The sequence below is a fragment of the Mauremys reevesii genome, linkage group 9 (assembly GCF_016161935.1).
Source record: "Mauremys reevesii isolate NIE-2019 linkage group 9, ASM1616193v1, whole genome shotgun sequence".
In the NCBI taxonomy this organism is placed as follows: domain Eukaryota; kingdom Metazoa; phylum Chordata; order Testudines; family Geoemydidae; genus Mauremys; species Mauremys reevesii.
In genome coordinates, this window is record NC_052631.1 from 97,475,941 (window position 1) to 97,491,664 (window position 15,724).

Here is a 15,724-nt window from a genome sequence, read left to right on the forward strand (position 1 = left end):
TCAGCGACGTGTTTCTCTGGAAAAGATCGAAGGAGCCAATGCTGGGCTTGCAGTGGCATCGGCTCATCGACCTGGAAAAGAATGTGGGAAACTGTTTACTTTTTTGTTTTTAAACTTCCTGTGTTGACCTTGGGATGCTTATTGTGAAAATTCAGCTCTTACTGTTGAACTTGGGTATTGTTTACAACTACAGCGTGGATCTTAGTGTTGAACCTAGTTACGGTACGTCTTACAGTAGCTACAGTGATGTGGTCAACACTGAAAGAAAGTGTGCCCCTGCTCACTGATACAGCTTGGACATACTAACTAATGCTGGATTTAAAACTAATGAGCATATCACTTATTTTGCCTTAGGAAAAAATATTGAATCGTGCATTTTTGTTTGCATATGGGCTAATCCTGCACCCCTTGAATTAAGAGTGCGCTCAGTGATTTCAGTGATGCAGTTCAAGGCTTTACTTTCCAAGTTTCACTTTCCCACCTGTATCTTTGTTCTCATTATTCTCAGAAACAGGAGAGTGTGAGTGTGGTGTGTGTGTATATTTTCACACACACACACACACACACACCGAGCCAAACTGGGTAGATATAGATTTAAGCCAAAGTTCACAAGTTTGGCTGAACCCCAGTACTTCATGCTCAGCACCTCCGAGCATCAGGCCACTTTTTTATGTGGCTACACTGTGGAGTTAGGAGTCTAGACTTGTGTGTATTACTGTGAGTAAGAGAGCTCTTTCTGCCATCATCACGTATCACTGTACACTAGAGCTGGCCGAAAGATGTCACATTTCACCAAAAATGTTGAAATTTTTTGGCCGTCTCAAAATTTCTAATTTTTGACAAAAAATTAAAATCTAAAAAAAAAGGTTTTATTTTCTTTCCTCCCCTACCTCCTCTTCCGTTATCCCCTGCTCCTTTTAATTTTTTCCCCTCTTCCGTTTTGCCATGGAAAAAGGGAGAAAGGAAGGGGAGGAGCACACACAATAATTGTGGCTTGGGGGATTTTTTGGGTCAAAAATATAAAATCAAAGAATTTAGAAAAGAAATTTTCCATGAAAATGTTTGTTTGAAAAATGACCAATTTTGATTAAAAAATTAAAGTTTTGCACAAAAAAATACAGGCCTGCTCTACGCTGCCGACTCACAGTGACTCCTGCTGGGAAAGCCGTGCAGGGATGGACTACGGCACAGTCCCCCCTCACTCTCTTGCCCTCCCTAGTCTTTTGTATGGCTTGGGCACAGGGCAGGCTGCTAGGCAGCGTCGCTGTTGCTGGAGCATAGACTGCGAATTGATGTCTGGCTAGAGGTTATTAGTATTTGCTGACCGTCCCACATCTCCTGAGGGAGGTAGTTTAGAGGCGTGGGTGTCCAGTGCACTGAAGAGGCAGGGCTCTGTGCTGGGGTATCAGCATGCATGCCGAGAGCTCCACCCCAGAAAGAAGGAGAGCGCCTAGGACACAGCGACCAGGCAGATAGATGCAAACCATGTATTTATCTTCGAAAGCTCAGCTGCCAGTTTCCAGTGCAAGTCCTTCTTGTTACTCTTTGGCCTCTGATGCCAAAAAGTGGTTAACTGACTCAGCCACAATTACAGGATGAGAGTCACTCACTCAGCCAAGATTACAAACTAGGCAATTTTAGACAAACTAGTTAAGTCTTGCTCATTTCTTTGAGCATTAGTCCCCATCGTTCCTTTTGAAGCAGTGAAGTTCAAACTGAAGGGTAATGCTTCATCTTGAACCCTTGCCATTGTAGCTAGGTGCTGCATGGTTCTCAGAACAGAGCCTGATCTCCCATACTGGTTTTCCAATAGCTATCGCAAGCTTCAAGGACATACAGCATGTAATATGCTGGTGCTTGTCAAAGGGTATAATTAATGTAGACTTAATGAGGTAGCTAAATAAGCTGATTTAACATCAAGTGGTTGGTAAGAGACCAATTTACTCACTGCATCTTTGCTTGGAATTTTTACCGGACTTTTCTCCTTTAAACACTCAGTCAATCACTGCTGGTTACCGCATGCTACTAGCAAGTACAGAGAGACTCTCACTGATCAGTAATTCTTCACTTTGAGTTTGCTCATTGGGCAGCAAGATTTTATTATGCTTCTTTGAGTTGCTCTCTGCACTCTTCCATGGGTTTCAAATTGTATTACTCTGGAGTTCATATTTTTAGGGCCAGTGTTCCATAATTGGATGGGGAAGATATGTCTTTTAACCATCTGAAAGGCAATGAATATCAAATCATCTTGTATTAACTGATGTGCAATTCAGCGCTACAGGTATTGATCTGTTACTTTCTTCCAGGAACATTTCACACCTGAATGCAAGTTCAAAGAATCAGTATTTGAAAACTACTATGTGACGTATTCTTCAATGATCTACAGACAGCAACAGTCTGGCAGGGGTTGGTATCTGGGTCTTAACAAAGAAGGAGAAATAATGAAAGGAAACCATGTGAAGAAAAATAAACCCGCCGCACACTTTCTTCCAAAACCCTTAAAAGGTAATTTCTTTAGTTTTCCCAACTACTATGAAATGATGTTATATTATATCCGAAATATTTAATTGCAAAAAATACATTTTAAGCATTGAACCATTTACATAATGGAAATGTAACATCCTGCAGCACATCATTAATGTAATTGGAGCTTCTTTTTCAGATTTGACTACATACTGTGATATTAATTTGCTTCATGTATTCAAATACATGTGTTAACCCATTTGTCCTGGTAGTTCTCAGTATGTCCATTACAGTCCATAAAGATTTCACCTAGATAGTTCAACTTGCCACCAGCAGAAAGATGTATCATGTCACGCTTTGTGTTACGCTTCAGGGATGTTTATTAATGGTATAATATTCAGATGGCAACATTTTGTCTCTACTACACAATTATTAAACATATGGACCAGCACCCAAACATTAAAAACAATGCATGTGAGACACAGATGGTGCCTTGTCTTAGACCCTAGGTTTATTTGAGTAACCTCTTAAGGCAAATGCCATTTTGAAATCATAGAGCTTATCTCCAAGATGCACAACCGTGGATGGATAGATAGGCCATTTCAGCCTATGTCTAGTCTAGCTTTACAGTCTACATATTTAGGGCCAGATTCTCCGCAGAATCCAGTGCACCTACAAAACCACTGCATTTGTGTATGCAATAGAAAACTTAAAGGTTCATTTTTGTGGTCATTTACCTGGACCATGTGCACAAATGTTGGGTCAGATCCATTGAAGTCAATGGAGCTAGGCTGATTTACGCCCCGTGAAAATCTAGCCTACAGAACTTTGCAGAGAGAAAGTGGTTATGTGCATATTTTAGCTAGTGCCTCTAATATTTTTCCCCTTAATATGAACCTTTGACATTCTCTGTCCATGAGTGTTTGCATATAGAAAAAGAGAAATCTCCTAATGATCTTATCCATGCAGTGAATACATTTCTTTTACTATTCCCATGTTACTTATTATTGAATGAAAAGGTCTAATTAGCCCTTGAAATTGCATAGCCAAAAACAGAGGCAAAAGTAGCAGCATATAAAATGTGCTGATGTGCTTCTATTTCTTTCTGATTTTCAGTGGCCATGTACAAAGAACCTTCTCTTCACGATCTCACAGAATTTTCAAGATCTGGAAGTGGGACCCCGACAAAAAGCAGAAGTGTTTCAGGAGTGTTAAATGGGGGGAAATCCATGAGTCAACATGAATCAACGTAGCCAGGTGAAGGCAAGCCAAGTGCTCTGTAAATGGAACCTTACCGCCGGATGCCGTTGAATTCTTACTAGCAGTCTTTCATCCAAACCGTTCAATTGTTCAGGACAAGCCGCCGAACTTGCATAGGTCACTCTTTTATCAGCCATTAGATCTTCTGGTTGTCAAAGGATATATCCCAAATATGTAGAATATGCGTGTGCATATCACAAGACACCTGGATAGCCAGCAAAACAGAACAGTGGAATAAATCTCAGAGAAGAAATGTCCAGCTCTTTTTCCTCTCTCTCTTTCTCTTTCTTTTTTTCTCTCCTATGCTTTGTGGAAAACTAAACAAAAACATTTCACAGCATTCACTGCTGATAAGAATTTGCTTTCCAACCAAGAAATAAAAAGACCACTTTTGCTCGTCAAAGGAAATTTTAACACTTATATGTTTTATAGGGGCAAACAACAAAAACGTAAACTCTGTTGTTTTCTTGGCTTACTGTTTTATACCTAAGGCTTGATAACAAAGGTATCCTTTAATTTGGATTAGTGCAACTTTTTGATTTCTCAGCTCAAATGGGCCTTTAAAGCTGTGTCTTTAAAAAAACAAACACATTCAGGGCTGGAACTGAGAGTCGGTGTCTCAGGCTCAAGCAAACAGTGTTCTTGTGATTTTAAACACACTGAAATATCAATTTTTATAGATTTGTAGCATTCTGGTAAAGTTCTTGTGCTGACCCCAGTCTGTAGGAATTGAGTTGTTTTGTTAACCCGCGTCAGTGGAAGATAATGTAAAGGGATAAAATTATCCTCCAATGTAGATTTATCTTAATTCCATTTTGTGTATCATGTTAAACTATTGTTGTGGCGTCTTTTCTAAAGACAGAAACTGTGGAATTAAGGTGACTTAATTTTTTATAAGAAATGTCTTATTTGTAAAAGTCCTTCTTTCCCTGTAATGGGCACGTGATTCTTGTGTAGGAGGAAGCGTTAGGACAGGTTACCCCTAAACAACATATACTCATACATGCTATTGGAAAAATTGTTTAAAAATTTAGTTAGGTTTCCATTTAGGTCATCATATCTGTTGCATGGGAGAAAGTTGGAATATTGGCATAGAGTTGCATGATGTGTAAGATTTTGTGCATTAACCATCATTGGATTCTGTGCTCCAAACCTGACATAGTTCTGTACAAGCAGTTGTCTGCCTTGTACAAAAGCGTTGTTTATTATTTGTTGTACACACAATCATGCACTGAATAAACTATTTATATTAAGATGTACTTTTTTAAAAAAGCTTGCTGTTTTATTAGACAGTGTACATTGCTGACTTTTCCTTGGAGACACACAACTGACAGTCAGATACATGCAAATGAGTGTTACTAATATTATATGTAACATTTTTCGGTTTGTAAACAGCTTTATGTGAAGCGGTTTACACCCCTGGAATACCATTCACAGTACAAATGAAAACCTGCCCTTCCTCAGTGGAGCCCTTCTTATATACCCAGCTGAGACTGCAAACTGGATGCTAATTATTTAAGAAGTCTCATTTTCTCTAGAAGAACTTTTGAAGCCCTATGAAAAATAGGGGCATGGGGAAAATATAGCCGGCCCAGACTTTAGATCTCAAAGCTACTCAAGTCGACCCTTTATGGGGTGGTATTTTCATCATGTCCCTTCGATTTCTGTATAAAATGTATTCAGTTTACCAGCAAAAGGTATGTTGGTTTGTTAAGTTCCAGCCCCACACATTCACCTCTGGCTTGCCTGCATTCTGTCCCTCTTAACATCACCATTTGGCCTGCCAAACCCTGGTTGTGTCCCTAGCACCTGTGCAAACCCCAGCGGCACTGCGGCTACTAGACTTTTTTCCCTAAAATGTCCCGTCATTTTACTACTGGTGTCACCAACAGTGGATACACTAACGTAGACCAGCCATCAGCATTTGAGATACTGTGAGCATTGAAGCAGCAGCGGAAAGAGAAAGTGAAGGTTTTGATTAGGTTTGGGTGAAAAGGCAAATCTGGAGGTAGGGAGAAAGAGAACAGAGAAGGAAGGGAGACTCTTAAAGTTATCCATAAACTTTAGCTAGAAATTAGAGCGACATATTAAGTTATCTGGTCTAGCCCCTCCACTAAAGATTTGTTCCCTAATAAGTAGTTGGCTTATCCCAACCAAGCCTCCAAACTGTTGGAGCTTTGCTCGTCCCTCATTCAGAGATGTCTAGAAGGAGTTCCTACAAGAGCCAGCCACTTTTGGATACATAAGGATCTCACGTACAGTTGGAGCTTCTGTCGAATGCTCTTCTATCAGTCATTATATACTATAGCACCAGCTGCGTGCTAAACACTAAGGGCCCAATTTTCAAAGATATTTGGGTGCCTAATGGCAGTCAGACACTCAACCTGCTTACACACTTTTGAAAAGCCCAGTAGGAGTCTATTGTTAGAAGGCTTTCCCTTCCCCCCGCCTCTTCCCCTAGGTCTTGTCATGCAGACAACAAGCAGAAGAGCAGAAGTCTGAAGTGCAGGCAATGTGATGTTTATTGGGGTTAGTTCCAAGCAAGCATATCCGGAGCTCTGCACGCCGGCAGAGTCTGTTTCCCATTGTTCCGTTCCCAGCTCTGATGCTGCAGAGCGTTTACCCTGCATCCCCCTTCCCAGCTGTGACACCGCAGAGCCTTGCCTGTTGTCAATCACCACCTCCTTCTTAGCAGGCCCAAAAATACCTGCAATGCATGTCCCTTGTCCCACCCCTTACAACTTATGTCAGGTTCCATTTTGGAGGGTCGTGAGTCTGGGGTCTTCGTCCCACCTCTTTTGTATCTCGTTCTGTCTCAGGCTAACAAACTGATTATATGCTAACATCTATCTGCAGCTTGCGGGGCCTCAAAACCTGGCCTGAAACCTTTAGCAGTGAACTGGCCCTATATGGAAGGAGGAACGGTCCTTTCTCCAAAGAGTTTACAAGCTAAGGTCCCAGCCTAACAAGCCCCAGCTTGAACTCAAGCTGTGTGGCCCCAAAGATATGGTCCTTGACAGAGCCACACACAGCTGGCTCTTAAAAGCACAACCTAGCACTACATACGCTAAAGCTATGTTCACAATGGCTAATGTCCTACAGAAATAAGATATGCAAAAAATTGTGACAAAAACTCGTGCACGTGCTTAGAAACCATAGGAAACACCTTTTCTGGGTCTATTTTAAAATTTTTTTGCTAGGTATAGAAAAAGCTAAACTAAAGCGCATTAACAACCTGCATCAAGGTGAGCAATACATCCTGTAGTAACAGCTAAGCACATCGCCAGCTCAATTCTAGTCTTTAATGTTACTATAGCCCCACAGCATCACCTTGAATTAAAAAAGTTAATCAACATGAAGCTAAAAGACTATGCCAGTTGAGTGGTCTAGCATCAGGGAAATTCTCTATGTATAATTATTCAACAGACTCACCCCCTGAAAATGGCTATTCATGCTCCAGTTTCTGGCATATATAAACTTTTCTAGCACTAAAAATGGCCTATGCCATCAATTGGAATTTTCAGAAGGATTCAGCCCCCGCCCCGCAATTCAGACCAGATTTTCAAAAGCGCTCAGCTCCTCATGTAGGGACCCAAATGCGGGGCTAGTGTTTCATAACGCTCTTCTGAAAGTCTGGCCCTAAATGTTACAGTGGGAGCTGAGCACTTGAAAACTCTGGCACTGGGCTCATTTGCACAATCCAGCCTTCAGGGTGAGCGTTTTAGAGCTGCCTCTGTGACTTGGGCGCACAAGGCCCACTGAAAGTCAGTAACATCCATCACGATGTTGTTTTCCCCTCTGAACAGATGAAGCTGCAGATCTGCCTACTACTAAAAAGTGTGAGCTTGGATTATTTTCAGATCATAAACTCTCTTAATTGGTAACAATGATAAAAAGCCATAAGAAGCTGTCTAGGCAGCTTTCACTGTCACTATTCTAAACGGCAGGCCCGAGATTTTTCTGGAATCAGGTGGGGCCAAGATGGGAGAATGACACATTATTTTTCCCCAATGCTCCTTTTGGCCAGCACAGAAAGAGTCAGCATTTGGGTAGAGGGTTAAATTTACCAGTAGTTTTTGTCTTCCTTTATGACCCCTACAAACCCCAGCTGTCCCCTCTCAGAGGGGTGAGGAAAAGAAATGGTAACGAGTCTACGCCATGAGCTAAAGGAATTAACACCATTGCCTGACAGCAGAACGAGGCATTTAGCCCCTGGGGCTGGCATTTTTTCAAAGCAGCCTAGGGCAGTTAGGTGCCTGACTCCAATTACAGATGAACAGGAGTGGAGCACTTAGCACCTTTAGGCTTGATTGAATCCCACCCTATGTGGCTTAGCTTTCACAGAGGAGGCCACAGGACAATTAACCAGGATGTTACACACAACCCCCCAGAAATGGAACTAACAAGACACGTGTTAATCTTCCCACCCCACCCCACCCCCTGCTCAGGCACTTTGCATCTCACGTTCCCCTCAATCTTTCATCTAGTTGTCTTCTACTTAAATTGAGACCTCGTGGACTTCACAGTTGTCTGTAAGAAGCCCTATGGGCCGTCTCTAAATACTGATGAAGCAGGGGGCGTTTTTCAATGGAGTGCGGTGGGAATGGGGCACCTTTTAGCTCCCCCATGAAAGCCACAGCCGTAAAAGTTGCGCATATGAAAAGTTTCACCCAAACAATTCCTCAGCTCCATCTTGTTACACGGGGAAGGAGGGGGGAGAGGGTGTGGTTTTAAAAGCAGCTGTAATTGAAGAGCCTAAAGTCTATTTTTTGCAAGTGACTTACTTAGGCACTGAAGCCCACTGACTTGCAGTGAGATGTTGGCTACTAAGTCACCTGGGCACATTTCAAACTATTAGCCTAGCTCAGTGGTTCTCAACCTATTTGCCACTGTGGGCTCCATATGCAGCTCTCGCTGTGCTATGGTGGCCGCAGCCAAACCCTATATCTACAATCTCTATGGCCCTGAGACTGTCGCATGGGCTGCAGCTATGTGCTGCTTGGGCCCCAAGCGGACCGAGACCCCACCGCCCTAGATGCTTTTACGGAACATTATAATTATTGTCCCATAAGAGCTGCTGCTTTATTTTACAGAACATTCTTAACAAATGTACTTTGGGGCTGAATTTCAAAAATGACTAGCCCCAGGGGCGTCTGGACGGGACGCTTCCTGCTCAGACCCACACCGCCTCTGCAGTGTGATGTCAGGGTTTCCTTCTGGTTGGAGGGGTTCCACTCAGCTGACCCGGGGAAGGACAGTGAGTGAGGGTCACTCCAGCAGAGTAAAGTTATTCAGCAAGCACTGAGCGGATGGCTTGCTGCTACCAAGGCCTTATCTACACTAGCCTCATAATCCCCAGGATTCAGCACCAACTCACACTAGTGCAGCTGCGCTTGTACTAAGCTGCAGCTGTACTCAGCGCTCAGGTGTTCACTTCCAAAGCCTGCCCTGAGCAGGGTTTCCTGGCATGGTGGTTAACCCTCCACCCCCCGCGCCATCACTGTACTAGGGGGCTCAGCTGTGGTGCAGTTGCAGGACCACTAGCAGTGTCAATTTTTCTAGGGCAGACACCTCCCACCCCAGTTCCCCTTCCTGCTGCTCAGAGCTGACTCTGCTAGTGTAAACACACGCTGCGCTTTCACACTGGGATAACACTAGAGCGGCTTAACATTTAATCAACTTTTTAATCACAAAAATCTCGCATCTAAATAAAAAGCGGGGGAGGAGGGTGGACTGCGGACATTGCAACTAAAATTGAGATTATTATTCTAATACTGTTTTTCAACCAGTTCGTTAGCACGTTCTTACCATGGCCTGTATTTAAAACCAGTTCTGTGGCGCCTTGTCTACACTAGGGCCATTTTGCACCGTTGCTCAGGTGAGTTCAGTGGCCCTGATGGTGCTGGGTCGCAGGCTGCTGCTGGGCTCTTGCAGCACCCTACCATTTGGGCCTGCTCACAACGTCTCTGATGGTCAAACAGAGGTTTCGATAGCCTAAGCAAGTCTCCTGAACCCCCATTTATTTTGGCCAGTCTGCTAAGCACAGAACTGTGAGCTGGCTTGCAAGGGCGCTACGGGCCAGCCCAGAAGCCATTTTCATGTTTTCTGATTTAGCGGTGTCTGTTGTCCTCACAACACACCCCTCTGCATTCCTCCTTCATCCACTACCATGCAGGGCTTTGTGCCCCGTGTCCCTTGAGATGTGCCATCTCCGCTAGCGGTCATTTCCCTGCGCCGCTTACAGCCTCCACCCACAAACTCAACAGTAGACATGCCCATGAGCAGCAACGCGGCAGAAGGCGGCTGTGCGGCATTCCCTAGAGTCTTGAAATGAATTTGGGCCTGACCAGCGCCACTGCTGATGTGCTTTATAAAACAGGGCGTGCGCCCTAGCTTCAGGCACTCAAGGAGACCTCATGCGACGTACAAAGTTTTTCATGCCTTTTGCTTGGAAAACCTTTTTCTCTCTACCCTTCCGCACAAGAGGCAACAGAGAGCCAGTTTTCCAAGCTATTGCCAAGCCAAACGTCCTCACTTATTTGTGCTTCCTCCTCACACCAGGGTGGCTGACAACACACCTTGCCTGCCTGTCTGTGGTCAGGTAGGGCTCTTCCCTCGCCTCCTCCCAGCGTATACGATCACTGGCACGTGACACATCTAGACACGTCCTTGCACTGCAGAATTTACAATCGCTAATATACAGGCACAGAATGGCCGTGTGTTAGCCTCAAAGACAGCAGTGGCACGGTAAGTTTTGGTGTCAGGCGGCATAGGCGATGAGGAGTAAAGGCAGTTTGTATATGCTGGGAGGAGCCCTACCTGACCACAGACAGGCAGGCAAGGAGTGTTGTCAACCACACTGGCGCCAGGATTCAGGAGAGAGACTATGAGTCTGGGTTTTAGCCTAGCTAGGCCTTGTTTTTCTGTCCATAAAACGGCCATTCTGCTACTTCCCAAACTCACAAGGGGGGGCGTGAGGCTAAATTCATGAATGGTTATGAGGCCCCTGGTGCTGAGTGTCATAGACCTGCCTGTGAATAAATACAGATGGAATCTGCCTGATGTTCAGCTAGCGAGAGGGGTAATTATTAGAGCCTGAAGGAGAAAATTGACTTTCCATCAAAAAATAGAAAACTTGTTTTTGATGAAACAACAGAATTTTCTGGAGCAAGGCAATTGAGGCCAAACCCCAATCAGCCATCAACAAAGCGTTCTGATGGGACATTTATTCACCAACCCTCGTAAATGTCAGTTGTGGTTGCATAACTGTGGTGTCAAAATGGCAGGCCCCTTGTAAAGCTCATGCTTTTGTGCCTCATTCTCAGATTGTAGCACTGTAGTAAGAATCTCCTTTAAGCCACCACACCCAGCTTGAGATGAATGTGGATGCTTGCAGGGGCTTGCACACCCGGGCACAATGAGAAAAATTTCATTGATCAATGTTGGCACGACTGCCACTGAAGAAACTCCTTCATTTACCTCTGACTGGATTTACAGGCGTACCAGGCTGGCAAGGTGAAACTCAGCAAGGAATCAATTTCTAACAGTGGCAAAAAAGGCCTTGTCTATACTAGAAAAGATTTACTGGCAAACCCTCCTAGCATAAATGCAGCTTATCCTAGCAAAGAGTGCTTTCCAATACACTTTATACCAATTCCCCACATGAAATAAGCTATGCTGGCAAAAGGACTTTTGTCCCCCAGGATAATGTGTCTACACTAAGACTTTTGGTGGTATAAAAATATTTGGGGGGGGGGGGGGAATCCCTCCTCTATGCGACATCCTGGCAAAAATTTCTAGTGTAGAACAGGTCAGGTATAATGATAGACCTTTGTATTTAGAAACTGCCTGGCAGAACGGAACAGAAAATATACAAACGCTGAGAACTCTGATGCTATTATTTCTATTAGTTTTGCTGCAAACATTATGCCATAGTCAGAAACTCAAATGGACAGCATACTATATGAAGCAAGATATTAAATGGATGCTAAAATAATAGTCATACGCATTATAATAACCCCTCAACCAACAAAAGAATAAGCAGCATATAAGCCTCAATTTACATCTGCTGCCGACTTTTGTAAATCAGATTAAAACCACGTGTTGTGGATTGAAACACAAATCAGCTAAATGTCACTGTATAACACAGGCAAATATTTATGTAGTAATATGACGTGGGTGGGTTTTATGCTCAAGGTTCAACTGGTCTGTGAGGTTTGGTTTGATGTCCAGCTTCAGTATGCTTGCAGAGTCAGAAACAGGGTTTAAAGCAATATCAGTGGCTGCATTCATACAACAGACTAAAACAGGTCTCCCTTTCTAGACAAGGAAGTGGAACAAAAATCTCAGATAACCAAAGAACTGCCCTCCTCCCCACCCATCCTCATTGAGCAGAAACAAAATCTGCTTCTTCAGAGGAACAGATTTAGAAGCATCTACTGCATTTCTTCATTGCCTCTGCTTAAAGCCTTTGGATGGATACTCAGCCGAGTTCTCTGCAACACACTCCATTTCACACACCTGTTGCAATAGAACATGCTTGGAAACAGAAATTGATGGATGGCAAAAAAAAATAACTAATTTAGCTCCAAAATATACTAGTTGTTGCATTGGAACTGCAACTGTTCCAGCGTGAACAGGTGGAAGGCTGGGAATGAGAGAAACCATGTCCTTGACAAAGCACAACAAGAAGAACTGCAGCAGAAGCTACTGGATCGTAACCAAAGCTCACCAGAAGGGTTGGTCTCCAATGCCTTCATTAGGACTAGCAGTGGAAGCAGCAACATAAGCACTTCATCCAGAGTTTTGCTCTTATACCCAGATCTTCCATTCACTGGGCCAATTTTCACTTCCTTAATCCCCAGCACCTTAAGGAACATTTTCCAGCTGTCCCTCCATGATTTCCTCCAACCTATGAATAGGCCACCCCCCTGCTTTTTTTTCCATTGCCCCTCTCCCATGTACTTCCACTGCACTCGTGTAGCTCAATTCATCACTCACATTTTCTCAGCAGAAGGCTGATCTTTTAATCCTTCAGAAGGCATTTCATTTACCTAGCTAATTACATCACTGAAAACATGCAGCCCCGTTTCTGCCTTTCCTCTAAGTCTGTGCACTGTCCAGGCAGTTGCTAGCAAGAGAGGAAGTCAGCAAGTCCCCTATGACAAAGGGATTTATCTCGGTATCTCCCTCAGCAGGTGAAAAACAGGACTGAGAGAGCTTTCAGATTCGCTGTGCATTGCCCCCCTCTGCCCAAACTCCTTGGAAGCCTTCAGAAAGATTGAAAATAATGATGTCCCAACCTTAGATGAAATAGGTCAGCCATGAACTTGGGAGGAACTTTGCTAGCTAGATGCACCACTATTATGAGACACAATTACTACCTTCTTGATCCATCTGCTGGAGTTGTTTTCTCGAAGGTCTGCAATATGAGTCACACGTCATCACTTTAGCCCCGTTTAGAAGGAAACCACTACTCTTTCTTGCAATGCAGAGATCTTCTTTTGCGTTATGGTTGGCAGTCACCACTCCAAACAACTCCACCATCTTTGTCTGTCCATCCATCTTGTATATAGGTAGCCATCTTTCATAAACTGCTCTGTGGTTATTCTTGGATGACCTCCACATATCTCCTGCCCTAGCAGCTCAGCTATCTTTACCTCTTCTGCAGAGTAAGTCAAATTCACCCTCAGTGACACTCTGCTCAAATCAATCGCGTGACAAAAGAATGACTTTGGCCCATGCTAATTCTTTGTCTACCATTCACACATTCCTTACACTCGCTTCCAGTTCTCTAGTATCTTATGCTCAGGTGGCACAAAGAGGTCGTAAACTGCCCAGAAATTCACAGCAGACAATGTCTCTGTGGTAGCAGAACTCACTCTGGGATGAAATTATACCACAGCTGGTTCTACTCCTGTGTCAGAGATGGGTCTGTAGAGCTCTGCACCACAAATCCTCCACTGCAGCTGGATCCAAACCCAATGGCTCTGGCTCCCTGACACCATCTTCTCTCTCCTGGGCTGAGCAGAGCTCTGATAGAGGACGGACTATTTGTAAATGACAACAGTTCCCGATCTCAAACTATATATTTCCCCTAACACACACTCCCTCTTTCCCGAGCTTTGTTATTGCTAACTTATAGGGATTTAAGAAATCTCTGAACCCAAATAGTTCTCTTTTGTCATTTCTGGGCTTTATTTAATAAATACCATGGTTGCACCTTAATGGGTCATAGTAGCATTCTGGCTTTTTACAGTATTAGAGAGCAAAGTGCCAGGCCAAAATAACACCAGCTGTTGGGTTAGAACCTCAGCTGGTGTGAATCAGTGTAGTTCCAGTGACATCCCAGAAACTGTGATGATATACAGCAGCCCAGGAACTGGCAACCATTCTTCAAATGGTACATCAGCTCCTTGGACGGTGTAAATATTGTAAGACCAACTTTTGCCCAATGTTTGGCTCTACAAATGGCTCCCAAAAGCAGCAGGGGACAGGGATGGAGGAGAAGGGCAAAAATGCTCGTTATGTTGTTTCGGAGGCACTGGAACGTTGTATAATCTCCGAGGCATTTCACAAACATTGTGCTTTTTCACCTCTTTTGAGGAAATTGCCTGAGAACTTAAAAAATCTATAACGATAGGTAAACCTCAGATGATTCTGAAGTTGGATTTGGCTCTAATAAATATCCTTAAAATTGGGTGTTTGTTCAGAGCTTATTCAAACCTCCTGGGTCTTCACAGCTAGGTTGGAAATTTCAGAAGAAAATGGCCCCTCTAAAATATCTAGTACTTCCTGCACTGAATTTGGCAGGAAATGTCACAAGAACACTAATATTTCAGTCCTTCTAGCCCCAGATGGAACCCAGAAATGTAGTCTCTCATAAAACACAGGACCTCATTCCCCTCTCATTAACTCAACTGAAATTCCATTTACTTGAGATGAGCCCCCACAGATTTTCCCCTGGAGAAGTAAGTTCTAGTTTGACTTGGCTTGGGGGTGAGAATTTAGGGGTGAAGAGGTCAATCGATGGATGAGTTATTTTCAATTCATTTATCCCTCATGTTTTGTTGGTTTTCTAAACTCGGGGGATCTGAGCCACAGTTCAAAAATGCATGCTGTGAGGAACCGCTTTATTTTTAACAAAACTTCAACAGGCAGACATAAAGTAGAGAAATGATTCAACATTACAAAACCATTTCGCACTTAATGCAATTCTGTTATCAGCTAATCTCTCTGACCATAGCCCACCCACACACCAAGAGATAGAGTTGCCAATACCAAGATTTTCATTACAATCTGTTTGGTATGTCACAAGGAACAATGAAAATGGGAATCACTGACTACTCACAGGGCCAGGTGCAGATCTGGGGGCTGAATGCTAAGGTGGCTTAACATACCCCCTCTCCCTCCTCTGAGTCGGAGTTTGCGCTGTAAGGAACACTGCCCCTTGTTTCATATTACAGCTTGTAAATTACACCAGGATCCAAATAGCCGCAAAGGGCCACACGGCACCCAAGGATTGGCATGGCACAGGGGGCACCATGACTCATTTCCTGAGTCAGACTCCCTTTTACTTGCTATGCTGGCACAAGGATTAGTGAGTGGGGCAAGGCCCCTGTGCTGGTGCTATGCTACCAGAGGATCACTCAGGGTGGATCTTCATTTGGGTCCAGACTGCTCCTGTGGTACAGTGCATAATAGCCACATTGCACCAGAGAAAATGGCCCATAATGTTTGCCCACTCCCAGCACAGTGCCTGCTAGCAATGGCAGGACTAGAAGGAGATAGACGTCTTGAAAATACTAGATTTATTTTCTGATTAGCTCTGTTAAGAAGCCATTACAGTCTAGCAGGACTTTTTTCAGCAGCAGACGATAGCAGTCATTAGGAGCATTAAACCACTACTGCTCCTCTTCTGCTGCTCTCACCAAGAAAATTATAGGACTATAGAAACATTTTTCACACTAACCAACAAAACTAAAATAATAAATTCCTTCAC

General features: G+C 43.6%; 1 protein-coding gene across 4 annotated transcripts in view; it reads left to right on the plus strand.

Annotated features, from left to right (window-relative positions):
• The window catches only part of FGF13 (fibroblast growth factor 13), a 322,227-nt gene extending 317,245 nt beyond the window's left edge, over positions 1-4,982 (plus strand). For all 4 annotated transcript variants that reach the window (XM_039488838.1, XM_039488841.1, XM_039488839.1 and 1 more), the window contains 2 exons: positions 2,307-2,505; positions 3,580-4,982. In XM_039488838.1, coding sequence (XP_039344772.1) covers positions 2,307-2,505; positions 3,580-3,716 — 336 coding nt within the window. In that variant the 3' untranslated portion in view covers positions 3,717-4,982. The remainder of the gene's footprint in view (positions 1-2,306; positions 2,506-3,579) is intronic.
• The last annotated feature ends 10,742 nt before the right edge of the window (positions 4,983-15,724 follow it).